This window comes from Rhinoderma darwinii, chromosome 11 (genome assembly GCF_050947455.1).
Source record: "Rhinoderma darwinii isolate aRhiDar2 chromosome 11, aRhiDar2.hap1, whole genome shotgun sequence".
NCBI lineage: Eukaryota > Metazoa > Chordata > Amphibia > Anura > Rhinodermatidae > Rhinoderma > Rhinoderma darwinii.
The window spans coordinates 86,030,774-86,045,253 of NC_134697.1; the positions used below are offsets into that span (position 1 = coordinate 86,030,774).

The 14,480-nt window shown below is 47.4% G+C and overlaps 3 protein-coding genes across 3 annotated transcripts; 1 reads left to right on the top strand and 2 right to left on the bottom strand.

Moving 5' to 3' along the window:
- Nucleotides 1-3,577: 3,577 nt before the first annotated feature.
- Nucleotides 3,578-4,081, bottom strand: LOC142663768 (histone H2A type 1-like). The gene has a single exon (XM_075842601.1). The coding sequence runs from the start codon at nt 4,079-4,081 to the stop codon at nt 3,689-3,691; it is 393 nt and encodes a 130-aa protein (XP_075698716.1). The 3' UTR covers nt 3,578-3,688.
- A 7,127-nt stretch (nt 4,082-11,208) lies between these two features.
- LOC142663783 (histone H2B 1.1) lies at nt 11,209-11,626 on the bottom strand. The gene has a single exon (XM_075842616.1). The coding sequence runs from the start codon at nt 11,609-11,611 to the stop codon at nt 11,231-11,233; it is 381 nt and encodes a 126-aa protein (XP_075698731.1). The 5' UTR covers nt 11,612-11,626; the 3' UTR covers nt 11,209-11,230.
- Nucleotides 11,627-11,930: 304 nt separating this feature from the next.
- LOC142663766 (histone H2A type 1) lies at nt 11,931-12,323 on the top strand. Its single transcript, XM_075842598.1, has one exon. The coding sequence runs from the start codon at nt 11,931-11,933 to the stop codon at nt 12,321-12,323; it is 393 nt and encodes a 130-aa protein (XP_075698713.1).
- Nucleotides 12,324-14,480: the final 2,157 nt, after the last annotated feature.

Below are 14,480 nucleotides of genomic sequence, written 5' to 3' on the forward strand. Positions count from 1 at the left end.
TTCTTTCATATTACCGGCATTATGTGCCTGTCCCTTCATCTTACCGGCATTATATCTCTATTCCTTCATATTATTGGCGTTACGTCCCTGTTCCTTCATATTACCGGCATTACGACCCTGTTTCTGCATATTACCGGCATTACGCCCCGGCTCCTTTATATTATCGGCATTATGTCCCTGTTCCATCATATTACCGGCATTACGTCCCTGTTCCTACATATTACAGGCATTATTTGCCTGTTCCTTCATTTTACAGGCATTACCTCCCTGTTCCTTCATTTTACAGGCATTACCTCCCTGTTCCTTCATATAACAGGCATTACGTCCCTGCTCCTTCATATTACAGGCATTATGTCCGTTCCTTCAAATTACAGGCATTATTTCCCTGTTCCCTCATCTTACCAGCATTATGTGCCTGTTCCTTCTTATTACCGGCATTATGTCCTTGTTGCTACATATTACCGCCATTATGTCCCTGTTCCTTCACCCAACTTCATGCGTTCGTGTGATGAAGTGAGTCCTAAGTATAGACAACGAACAGCTTTAGTGTTAGTACGAAGTAGAAATAGGTGCTTTCTGTTTCCTGTCATTATATTGCCAGCAGCTCGATTATACAAGCAAGTCTGGCAAAGTGACATACAAGACAATGCAAGTCGATACTTATGTGGAACTTGGTGCTACAAATTGGTAGTTTGTTTTGAAAATCTCGTAACATTTGTAGCAATGAGAGCAGCTTGGAAAACACGGCCCCTCCAACATTGGTTTTTGCTCTTGAAAAATGCCGTATCAGCTGCATCAGTTTGTCCTTTTTCATTCATTCAATGCGTCTCATTAAATGTTGCTCTGCAAGAAACTGCACGCGTTACTGTAATAAAGTGAGTCCTATATAGGGACAGCAGACTGATTCATTATTACTACTAGAGGTTAACAGATTTATTACCAGCAGCCTTATTAATCCCAGCCGTCCGGCAGAATGAGATACGAAGCAATACGAGCCGATACGTGTGTCAAAGTTGGTCCCAGTAACAGATTTATTGTTTGTTGTAAGAATCTCGTAACATTAGTAGCAGTGACAGCAGCTAAGAAAACACTGGCCCTCTCTCCAAGGATTGCGGAAAGCACGTTGCCCAGCAGCAAGCTGGACGCCGAAGCAGCAACACAGCAAGTCAGCTGTTTGATCCACTGCTCGTGCGGATATTCAGCGGTGTTTCTGCCACTCCTGTACATGCAGGCATCGGCACAAACGGCGTCCGGCAGCGCCGCTACGAGGATGTGTTTTCCTGCCGGAGGATCACTCGGCAGCAAGCATAGCACTAAGGCACTCTTTCCCTTCAGATTAACATTCCCTGGTCTAAGACGGAATTCAGTCAGCTTCTTCTAGGACGCTATTAGAGGACACACTGCAGTCCACATATCCGGCACCTCACTGGAAGACCGACGTGATACTGAAGCCCCTACCCCCGTGTATATAGAAGTAGAAGATCGCTGCTCAGATTATACACGAGCGGTCACCAGCAGACATCATAGCTGATCTATAGATGATGTGGCGGCTCTGAGAAGAGCCTTTGTGTTGTGTAAGATGGAGCTGAGCAGGAGCGGAATTAACCTCCGAAGCCGTAGAGAGTGCGGCCCTGGCGTTTGAGTGCGTACACCACGTCCATAGCGGTGACGGTCTTCCTCTTAGCGTGCTCGGTGTAGGTGACGGCGTCACGGATGACGTTCTCCAGGAACACTTTCAGGACGCCGCGTTATTACCGTATTACCGTATTACCGCATTATGTCCCTGTTCTATTACAGCGTGACCAGAGACTGCTCCTCCAATAACCAGGCAATTACAATAACGACTAAACACACTAGAGTTTGTGGCTACAATAACCTTGCACCAAAAAAAAGAAACAACAACGTTTGCTCCACCTGTATTACAATAAACCAGAACAGACTAGCAACTATAGTTTGCTCCACCTGTAATACAATAACCCGGCACAGACGAGCAACTATAGTTTGCTTCAGATGTAATACAATAACCCCGCACAGAATAGACACTAGAGTCTACTTCACCTGTATTCATAAAACCCAGCACATACGTATTGATGTAATACAGATGGAACAGATTCTAGTGTACTGTAACAGACAAGACACTATAGTCTGCTCCACCTGTATTACAAGAACCCAAGTCCCAGCACATACAGTACGCTAGAATCTGCTCCACCTGTATTACAATAACCCAGCACAGGAAAGACACCAGCGACTGCTCCTTTCGTAATAGTATGACCAGGCACAGACAAGACACCATAGTCTGCTCCACCTGTATTCAAATTACCCAGCACAGACAAGACACCAGAATGCTCCTATTTTACTACAATGAGCCGGAAAAGACTAGAACTAGAGCAGGGGTCTCAAGCACTCGGCCCGCGGGACACAGAGCCGCTAATACAGGCTCTGCTCCGGGACTCTGTGGAATTCCCTGACATCGCTGTCCATATATGGACAGTGTTGTCAGGGTCTTCCACAGAGCGGAGTCCTTGGCAGAGCGCTAGTATAAGCTCTACTCCGGGATTCTGTGGAAATCCCTGACATCGCTGTCCATATATGGACAGTGTTGTCATGGTCTTTCCCAGAGCGGAGTCCCTGGCAGAGCGCTAGTATAGGCTCTGCTCTGGGACTCTGTGGAATCCCCTGACATCGCTGTCCACATAAGGACAGTGATGTCAAGAGCACAGCTGGAGTCCCAGGCAGATTGCTAGAATCGACTCTGCTCTGGGACTCCTGCTCTGGGCAAGCCCCTGACATCACTGTCCATATAAGGCACTGTGGCAGCATCTACCGAGGGCACCGTGGCAGCATCTACAGAGGGCACCGTGGCAGCATCTACAGAGGGCACCGTGGCAGCATCTACAGAGGGCACCGTGGCAGCATCTAGGGGTGTGTGGCATTATCTACAGATGGCACTGTGGCAGTATCTACAGATGGCACTGTGGCAGTATCTACAGAGGGCACTGTGGCAGCATCTTTAGAGGGCTCTGTGGCAGTATCTACAGAGGACTCTGTGGCACCATCTTAAAAGGGGCTGCCCAATCATGACATTTGTGTGTCTGCCAAACGCTTAGCGACACTTGATTGCTGAAATGCAGCCCGTCAACTTCTATTTATTCATATATGTGGCCCACTTACCCGGCCGAGTTTGAGACCCCTGAAGTGGAGGCTGTTCCACTTGTATTACAATTACTAAAGTCTGCTGCTACTCTTCTACAATAAACCAGCACAGAGAAGACACCAGTCTGCTCCGCCTGTACTACAATAACTTGATAGAGAACACACTTCAGTCTGCATCACCTGTATTACAATTACACGACATACACTCAAGACACCAGAGTCGTCTTCACCTGGACCAATGAGGACAGCGCCACCATCTACACGAGGCAATAGTGAATGTAAAGGTCATGAGTAACGCAGCAGTTCTGCACCCCCCAACCTCCCTACGGCTTCCTCTTCAATGTTTAGCCCAGCGGTATATGAACTCATAATGGAGGTTGTCGCCCCATCCTGCTGGCTAGTGCTCTGTACAATCAGAGCCACTTATCTGGCGCAGAAAGTTTACATATCGGAGATCAGCGGTGAGCTCTGTTCTAAGGACCATGTGGGCGGCTCGTAAAAGAGCCTTTGTGGTTAAATGTGGGATAAGCGGCGCTCACTTGCTCTTGGCGCTTTTGCTGCTCTCGGTCTTCTTGGGCAGCAGAACGGCCTGGATGTTGGGCAGGACGCCTCCCTGAGCGATGGTCACACCACCCAGCAGTTTGTTGAGTTCTTCGTCATTGCGCACGGCCAGCTGCAGGTGACGGGGGATGATTCGAGTCTTCTTGTTGTCCCGGGCGGCATTTCCGGCCAGTTCCAGGATCTCAGCGGTCAGATATTCAAGTACAGCTGCCATGTATACCGGAGCGCCGGCGCCGACCCTCTGAGCGTAGTTGCCCTTGCGGAGAAGTCTGTGCACACGACCGACAGGGAACTGAAGTCCTGCCCGGGATGAGCGGGTCTTGGCTTTAGCCCGCACTTTGCCTCCTTGCTTTCCTCTTCCAGACATCTCTATTATCTGATCAAATCTAACGGCTGCGCTCCGACCGTCACTTCTTATACCCAGATGGAGCAGAGGGCTTCTTCTCTGATTGGCCGCATCTAAAACTTGTATTCAGCGCCAGACACTGTAGCCAATGAGGAAGTAGAATATTTCTATAGACAAGCAGATAACACCACGCCCCCTCCTCCGTCTCTACCAATAGGAACATCTCCCGCCTGAACTCGAATGGAGCAGGAATAAAGCAGCAGCGGCGGATTCTTCTCATTAGGCTCCAAGTAATGTGCCCCGTCCCTGCAGTAAGAACCCAAAGGCTCTTCTAAGAGCCCCCACCAAGTATACAACAGAGCTGCCGCCTCCATCTTGTGCTTATTCGTGCACATGTCTTTATTCCCGCTGGTCTCCCATGTCTAGAAGAGTCGTTCAGTCCGTGCAGCCGCTCCTCCGTGCTGCAGGATATGGGGGGACATTCCCGGGTGTGATAGCGCAGAGCTGCTGCTGCATTAGGGGCTTGTTATCTGCGGGCTGCACGGGCTGATTCTTCTCCATCCAACGATACCGTGAAACGCACAATTCCAACGTCCGCTACCAATCTCCAGTATAAAGGTGGTGACGTACAAACATGTAACACGTCTTTATTACATCCGTATCGTTCCCGAATTACCGGCATTATGTCCCTGTCCTCTCATGTGACCGGCATAATGTTCCTGTTCCCTCATATTACAGGCATTATGTCCCTGTCCTCTCATGTGACCGGCATTATGTTCCTGTTCCCTCATATTACCGGCATTATGTCCCTGTCCTCTCATGTGACCGGCATTATGACCCTGTTTCCTCATATTACTTGCATTATGTCCCTGTTCCCTCATCTTCCAGGCATTATGTCCCTGTTGCTTCATATTACCGGGATTATGTCCCTCTTCCCTCCTTTTACCGGCATTATATCCCTGTTCCTTCATATTACCGGCATTGCATCCCTGTTCCTTCATATTACCGGCATTATGTCCCTGTTCCTTCATATTACCGGCATTATGTCCTTGTTCCTTCATATTACCGGCATTACGTCCCTATTCCTTCATATTACAGGCATTATGTGCCTGTTCCTTCATATTACCGGCATTATGTCCCTGTTCCTTCATATTACCGGCATTATGTTCTTCTTCATATTACAGGCATTATGTCCTTCTTCATATTACAGGCATTATGTCCCTGTTCCTTCATATTACAGCCATCATGTCCCTGTTCCTTCATATTACCGCCATTACGTTCCGGCTCCTTCATATTATCGGCATTATGTCCCTGTTCCTTCATATTACAGGTATTATGTCCCTGTTCCTTCATATTATCGGCATTATGTCCCTGTTCCTTCATCTTACAGGCATTATGTCCCTGTTCCTTCATATTACCGGCATAATGCGCCTGTTCCCTCATATTACAGGCATTATGTCCCTGATCCTTCATATTACAGGCTTCATTTCCCTGTTCCTTCATATTACAGGCATTATGTCCCTGTTCCCTCATCTTCGAGTCATTATGTACCTGTTCCTTCATATTACAGGCATTTTGTCCCTGTTCCTTCATATTACAGGCTTTATGTCCCTGTTCCTTCATATTACAGGCTTTATGTCCCTGTTCCCTCATATTACAGGCTTTATGTCCCTGTTCCTTCATATTACAGGCTTTATGTCCCTGTTCCCTCATCTACCAGGCATTATGTCCCTGTTCCTTCATATTACCGGCATTACGTCCCTGTTCCCTCATCTTACCGGCATTTTGTCCCTGTTCCCACATCTTACCAACATTATGTCCCAGTTCATTCATATTACAGGCATTTTGTCCCTGTTCCTTCATATTACCGGCATTATGTCCTTGTTCCTTGATATTACAGGCATTATGTCAGTGTTCCTTCATCTTACCGGCATTATGTCCCTGTTCCCTCATCTGAACCGGCATTATGTGCCTGTTCCTTCATCTAAACGGCATTATATCTCTATTCCTTCATATTATCGGCATTACGTCCCGGCTCCTTCATATTATCGGCATTACGTCCCTGTTCCCTCATCTTACCGGCATTATGTACCTGTTCCTTCATCTTACCGGCATAATGTCCTTGTTCTTTCATATTACCGGCATTATGTGCCTGTCCCTTCATCTTACCGGCATTATGTCCCTGTTCCTTCATATTAGCGGCATTACGTCCCTGTTTCCTCATCTTACCGGCATTTTGTCCCTGTTCCCACATCTTACTGGCAATATGTCCCTGTTCCCTCATCTTACTGTTTATGTCCCTGTTCCTTCGTATTACCGTTATTATTTCCCTGTTCCTTCATATTACCAACATTATGTCCTTGTTCTTTCATATTACCGGCATTATGTGCCTGTCCCTTCATTTTAGCGGCATTATATCCCTGTTCCTTCATATTACCGGCATTACGTCCCTGTTCCCTCATCTTACCGGCATTTTGTCCCTGTTCCCACATCTTACCGGCAATATGTCCCTGTTCCCTCATCTTACTGGTTTATGTCCCTGTTCATTCGTATTACCGTTATTATTTCCCTGTTCCTTCATATTACCAACATTATGTCCTTGTTCTTTCATATTACCGGCATTATGTGCCTGTCCCTTCATCTTACCGGCATTATATCTCTATTCCTTCATATTATTGGCATTACGTCCCTGTTCCTTCATATTACCGGCATTACGACCCTGTTTCTGCATATTACCGGCATTACGCCCCGGCTCCTTTATATTATCGGCATTATGTCCCTGTTCCATCATATTACCGGCATTACGTCCCTGTTCCTACATATTACAGGCATTATTTGCCTGTTCCTTCATTTTACAGGCATTACCTCCCTGTTCCTTCATTTTACAGGCATTACCTCCCTGTTCCTTCATATAACAGGCATTACGTCCCTGCTCCTTCATATTACAGGCATTATGTCCGTTCCTTCAAATTACAGGCATTATTTCCCTGTTCCCTCATCTTACCAGCATTATGTGCCTGTTCCTTCTTATTACCGGCATTATGTCCTTGTTGCTACATATTACCGCCATTATGTCCCTGTTCCTTCACCCAACTTCATGCGTTCGTGTGATGAAGTGAGTCCTAAGTATAGACAACGAACAGCTTTAGTGTTAGTACGAAGTAGAAATAGGTGCTTTCTGTTTCCTGTCATTATATTGCCAGCAGCTCGATTATACAAGCAAGTCTGGCAAAGTGACATACAAGACAATGCAAGTCGATACTTATGTGGAACTTGGTGCTACAAATTGGTAGTTTGTTTTGAAAATCTCGTAACATTTGTAGCAATGAGAGCAGCTTGGAAAACACGGCCCCTCCAACATTGGTTTTTGCTCTTGAAAAATGCCGTATCAGCTGCATCAGTTTGTCCTTTTTCATTCATTCAATGCGTCTCATTAAATGTTGCTCTGCAAGAAACTGCACGCGTTACTGTAATAAAGTGAGTCCTATATAGGGACAGCAGACTGATTCATTATTACTACTAGAGGTTAACAGATTTATTACCAGCAGCCTTATTAATCCCAGCCGTCCGGCAGAATGAGATACGAAGCAATACGAGCCGATACGTGTGTCAAAGTTGGTCCCAGTAACAGATTTATTGTTTGTTGTAAGAATCTCGTAACATTAGTAGCAGTGACAGCAGCTAAGAAAACACTGGCCCTCTCTCCAAGGATTGCGGAAAGCACGTTGCCCAGCAGCAAGCTGGACGCCGAAGCAGCAACACAGCAAGTCAGCTGTTTGATCCACTGCTCGTGCGGATATTCAGCGGTGTTTCTGCCACTCCTGTACATGCAGGCATCGGCACAAACGGCGTCCGGCAGCGCCGCTACGAGGATGTGTTTTCCTGCCGGAGGATCACTCGGCAGCAAGCATAGCACTAAGGCACTCTTTCCCTTCAGATTAACATTCCCTGGTCTAAGACGGAATTCAGTCAGCTTCTTCTAGGACGCTATTAGAGGACACACTGCAGTCCACATATCCGGCACCTCACTGGAAGACCGACGTGATACTGAAGCCCCTACCCCCGTGTATATAGAAGTAGAAGATCGCTGCTCAGATTATACACGAGCGGTCACCAGCAGACATCATAGCTGATCTATAGATGATGTGGCGGCTCTGAGAAGAGCCTTTGTGTTGTGTAAGATGGAGCTGAGCAGGAGCGGAATTAACCTCCGAAGCCGTAGAGAGTGCGGCCCTGGCGTTTGAGTGCGTACACCACGTCCATAGCGGTGACGGTCTTCCTCTTAGCGTGCTCGGTGTAGGTGACGGCGTCACGGATGACGTTCTCCAGGAACACTTTCAGGACGCCGCGTTATTACCGTATTACCGTATTACCGCATTATGTCCCTGTTCTATTACAGCGTGACCAGAGACTGCTCCTCCAATAACCAGGCAATTACAATAACGACTAAACACACTAGAGTTTGTGGCTACAATAACCTTGCACCAAAAAAAAGAAACAACAACGTTTGCTCCACCTGTATTACAATAAACCAGAACAGACTAGCAACTATAGTTTGCTCCACCTGTAATACAATAACCCGGCACAGACGAGCAACTATAGTTTGCTTCAGATGTAATACAATAACCCCGCACAGAATAGACACTAGAGTCTACTTCACCTGTATTCATAAAACCCAGCACATACGTATTGATGTAATACAGATGGAACAGATTCTAGTGTACTGTAACAGACAAGACACTATAGTCTGCTCCACCTGTATTACAAGAACCCAAGTCCCAGCACATACAGTACGCTAGAATCTGCTCCACCTGTATTACAATAACCCAGCACAGGAAAGACACCAGCGACTGCTCCTTTCGTAATAGTATGACCAGGCACAGACAAGACACCATAGTCTGCTCCACCTGTATTCAAATTACCCAGCACAGACAAGACACCAGAATGCTCCTATTTTACTACAATGAGCCGGAAAAGACTAGAACTAGAGCAGGGGTCTCAAGCACTCGGCCCGCGGGACACAGAGCCGCTAATACAGGCTCTGCTCCGGGACTCTGTGGAATTCCCTGACATCGCTGTCCATATATGGACAGTGTTGTCAGGGTCTTCCACAGAGCGGAGTCCTTGGCAGAGCGCTAGTATAAGCTCTACTCCGGGATTCTGTGGAAATCCCTGACATCGCTGTCCATATATGGACAGTGTTGTCATGGTCTTTCCCAGAGCGGAGTCCCTGGCAGAGCGCTAGTATAGGCTCTGCTCTGGGACTCTGTGGAATCCCCTGACATCGCTGTCCACATAAGGACAGTGATGTCAAGAGCACAGCTGGAGTCCCAGGCAGATTGCTAGAATCGACTCTGCTCTGGGACTCCTGCTCTGGGCAAGCCCCTGACATCACTGTCCATATAAGGCACTGTGGCAGCATCTACCGAGGGCACCGTGGCAGCATCTACAGAGGGCACCGTGGCAGCATCTACAGAGGGCACCGTGGCAGCATCTACAGAGGGCACCGTGGCAGCATCTAGGGGTGTGTGGCATTATCTACAGATGGCACTGTGGCAGTATCTACAGATGGCACTGTGGCAGTATCTACAGAGGGCACTGTGGCAGCATCTTTAGAGGGCTCTGTGGCAGTATCTACAGAGGACTCTGTGGCACCATCTTAAAAGGGGCTGCCCAATCATGACATTTGTGTGTCGTCCCTGTTCCCTCATCTTACCGGCATTATCTCCTTGTACTTTCATATTACAGGCATTATGTCCCTGTTCCCTCAACTTACCGGCATTATGTCCCTGTTTCTTCATATTATCGGCATTACGTCCCTGTTCCTTCATATTAACGGCATTATGTCCTTGTTCCTTCATATTACCGGCATTATGTCTTTGTTCCTTCATATTACCGGCATTACGTCCCGGCTCCTTCATATTATCGGCATTACGTCCCTGTTCCCTCATCTTACCAGCATTATATCCCTGTTCCTTCATATTATCGGCATTACCTCCCTGTTCCTTCATATAACAGGCATTACGTCCCTGTTCCTTCATATTACAGGCATTATGTCCCTGTTCCTTCATATTACAGGTACTATGTCCCTGTTCCATCATATTACAGGCATTATTTCCCTGTTCCCTCATATTACAGGCATTATGTCCCTGATCCTTCATATTACAGGCTTCATGTCCCTGTTCCTTCATATTACCGGCATTATGTCCCTGTTCCCTCATCTTCGAGGCATTATGTCTCTGTTCCTTCATATAACCGGCTTTATGTCCTTGTTCCCTCATATTACAGGCATTACGTCCCTGTTCCTTCATATTACCGACATTATGTCCGTTCCTTCATATTACAGGCATTACGTCCCTGTTCCTTCATATTACCGACATTATGTCCGTTCCTTCAAATTACAGGCATTATTTCCGTTCCATCATATTACCGGCATTGTATCCCTGTTTCTTCGTATTACAGGCATTATGTCCCTGTTCCCTCGTCTTACCAGCATTATGTGCCTGTTCCTTCTTATTACCGGCACTATGTCCCTGTTCCCTCATCTTACCAGCATTATGTCCCTGTTCCTTCATATTACCGGCATTATGTCCCTGTTCCTTCGTCTTACAGGCATTATTTCCCTGTTCCTTCTTATTACCGGCACTATGTCCCTGTTCCTTATTACCGGCACTATGTCCCTGTTCCCTCCTATTACCGCATTATGTCCCTTTGCTATTACAGGGTGTAGAAGAAACCAGAGTCTGCTCCACCTATATTAAAATAAGCCCTCACAGACAAGAAATAGAGGCTGTTCCTCCTGTATTACAATAAGGAGTCAACACATTCGTTTGCTGCTACATTAACCTAGCACCGAAAAACACACCTTTGTGCAAGGTTATTGTAGCCTCAAACTCTGGTTGACTGGTTATTGTAACGCAGGTGGAGCAAGATTGTAACAGCAAAGTCTGTATTACAATACCCGGCACAGTGGAGACACCAGAGTCTGCTCTGGTGAGGACTGGATAAAGGGTGGTTATTGTAAGACAGGCAGAGTGATTGCTTGTTCTCTATCGGCGTCAAGCATTTTCCCTAGCGGGAGGCCAGACAATAGCAGGCACAACTCTGTTGTAGACAAGGTGGGTGGCTCTTAGAAGAGCCTTTGTGTTCTTACTGCAGGGACGGGGCAGATTACTTGGCGCTGGTGTACTTGGTGACGGCCTTGGTGCCCTCAGACACGGCGTGCTTGGCCAGCTCTCCAGGCAGTAGCAGGCGCACGGCAGTTTGGATCTCCCGGGAGGTGATGGTGGAGCGCTTGTTGTAGTGAGCCAGGCGGGAGGCTTCCCCTGCGATGCGCTCGAAGATGTCATTGACGAACGAGTTCATGATGCCCATAGCCTTGGACGAGATGCCGGTGTCAGGGTGGACCTGCTTGAGCACCTTGTACACGTAAATGGCGTAGCTCTCCTTCCTGCTTTTTCTCCGCTTCTTGCCATCCTTCTTCTGTGTCTTGGTCACGGCTTTCTTGGAGCCCTTCTTGGGCGCCGGGGCAGACTTAGCGGGCTCAGGCATGATCACACACTGCGATCTGCTCACAACAGAGATAAGGGAATACTTTACCCTCCCACCGCTGCTGTATTTATACACGGGCTATGCAAATGAGCAATGCTGCCTGACCGCTGTTCTACTGGAAGAGCAAGTCATGTGACCTATGGAATCGTCATAAGCCACTCCCAGTGCAGCTAATTGGTGGTTTCCACGAGTCTGTTCTCTGTTGGTGGCTTTAAATCTATCCAATCACAGGTGCTGATGAGCTGTGCAGTAGCTTATAAAAGGCAGCAGAAAGGGTGTGATTGTTACGATACTGATAGGAGTTTTCTCTGCTTTAGCGATGTCTGGACGTGGTAAACAGGGAGGCAAAGTGCGGGCTAAAGCCAAGACCCGCTCATCCCGGGCAGGACTTCAATTCCCTGTCGGTCGTGTGCACAGACTTCTCCGCAAGGGCAACTATGCTGAGAGGGTCGGCGCCGGCGCTCCGGTCTACCTGGCCGCTGTCCTGGAATATCTGACTGCTGAGATCCTGGAGCTGGCCGGAAATGCCGCCCGGGACAACAAGAAGACCAGAATCATCCCCCGTCACCTGCAACTGGCCGTGCGCAATGACGAGGAGCTCAACAAACTGCTGGGTGGTGTGACCATCGCTCAGGGAGGCGTCCTGCCCAACATCCAGGCCGTTCTGCTGCCCAAGAAGACCGAGAGCAGCAAAAGCGCCAAGAGCAAGTGAGCGCCGCTTGCCCACATTTAACCACAAAGGCTCTTTTAAGAGCCGCCCACATGGTCCTTAGAACAGAGCTCTCACCGTTGATCACCGATATGTAAACGTTCTGCGCCAGATAAGTGGCTCTGATTGTACAGAGAACTAGCCAGCAGGAAGGGGCGACAACCTCCATTATGAGTTCATATACCGCTGGGATAAACATTGAAGAGGAAGCCGTAGGGTTGGTGGGTGTAGAACTGCGTTACTCATGACCTTTACATTCACTACTGCCTCGTGCAGATGGTGGCGCTGTCCTCATTGGTGCACTAACTATACTGTACAGAACACATTAATAGTACAACTACTCCAGTGATTCATGTTCATGATCTACAACCCGCCCCCGACTACATAGTGTCTTAAATTATATCTTCCAGTCTCAAGAGCGTTGTCACAATTCGGTCCTCCTGGAGTATAACCACCATCATCTCAGGTGTTTAGATGAAGATTCCATCCCCGCGTCATGTACCGATAAGAGCAGTTCCTAAACTACAAAGGAGAAGTCCTACGAGGGGTCTGCGGCAATGCTTTATATACACAGGAGACGCTATAAGGGTAACAAAGCATTCCTCTCAAGGACTCTTAGCTTCTAATTCTGCCCTGGTGTACACCACCAACTAAATGTGAACAAATGAAAAAGGGAGGGGAAGGGAAGGGCAAGAAGCGCACGGATCAAAGGATCTCTTGTATTAAGAAAAATTATAGATCAATAAAACAACGAGGTTAGAGAGGTATATTCTACCTAACAGGGAAGGGGTGAACGGTCCCTATTTAGAGAACACCCCATTTAATGAACAAAGCCCATTCAGCATTGTGACTTATCGTAGATGAAGGGGAATAAAAGGGAAAGGTACATAAATCAAATATCAAAAGTGGGGGCATAAAGGGGACAAACTGGGCTGTAATGTTTGTCTCCCTCAAGTCCCGCACTATTGGAGCTCTGATATTAGATTTTACTTCTGAATAGAGCTGCATCAATTTGTCCTTTTCATTCTTTAATGCGTCTCAGTAAATGTTAGGGTATGTTCACACTGCGGGGGTCCGTAACGGCTGAAATTACGGGGATGTTTCAGCCTGAAAACATCCCCGTAATTTCAGCCGTACCGGCATGTGCAGGCGCTTGAACGCCACGTCAATTACGGCCGTAATTAGCGCTGCTATTCATTGGAGTCAATGAATAGCTTTCAATGGGCAGATGTTTGTCAGCGCTATTGAGGCGCTATTTTCAGACGTAATTCGGGGCAAAAACGCCCGAATTACGTCCGTAAATAGGCCGTGTGAACATACCCTTACTCTGCAGGCAACTTCATGCGTTCGTGTGATGAGGGGAGTCCTAAGTATAGACAACGAACAGTGTTAGTACGAAGTAGAAATAGGTGCTTTCCATATATAGACAGTGTTGTCACGGTCTTCCCCAGAGCGGAGTCCCGAGCAGAGCGCTAGTACACGCTCTGCTCCGGGACTCTGTGGAAATCCCTGACATCGCTTGTGGTGACGTACAAACATGTAACACGTCTTTATTACATCCGTATCGTTTCCTAATTACACGCATTATGTCCCTGTCCTCTCATATTACCGGCATAATGTCACTGTCCCCTCATATTACTGACATTATGTCTGGTGTAGGAGGGTAAAGGGACATAATGCCGTTAATATGTCCCTGTTCCCTCATATTACCGGCATAATGTCCCTGTTCCCTCATATTACTGGCATTATGTCCCCTCTAGGAGGGTACTGGGACATAATGCCGGTAATATAATGTCTGTAATATGAGGGAACAGGGACATAAAGCCGGTAATATGAAAGAACAGGGATATAATGCCTGTAAGATGAGGAAACAGGGACATGTCCCTGTTCCTTCATATTACCGGCTTTATGTCCCAGTTCCCTCATATTACAGGTATTATGTCCCTGTTCCATCATATTACCGGCATTATGTCCGTTACTTCCTATTTCAGGCATTATGTCCCTGTTCCTTCATATTACCGGCATAATGCGCCTGTTCCTTCATATTACAGGCATTATGTCCCTGTTCCCTCATCTTCGAGGCATTATGTCCCTGTTCCTTCATATTACAGGCATTATGTCCCTGTTCCTTTATATTACAGGCATTATGTCCCTGTTCCT

Excerpts from the sequence above, each read along its gene's own strand:
- LOC142663783 (XM_075842616.1), bottom strand. The coding sequence starts at position 11,611 with ATGCCTGAGCCCGCTAAGTCTGCCCCGGCGCCCAAGAAGGGCTCCAAG.
- LOC142663766 (XM_075842598.1), top strand. The coding sequence starts at position 11,931 with ATGTCTGGACGTGGTAAACAGGGAGGCAAAGTGCGGGCTAAAGCCAAG.
- LOC142663768 (XM_075842601.1), bottom strand. The coding sequence starts at position 4,081 with ATGTCTGGAAGAGGAAAGCAAGGAGGCAAAGTGCGGGCTAAAGCCAAG.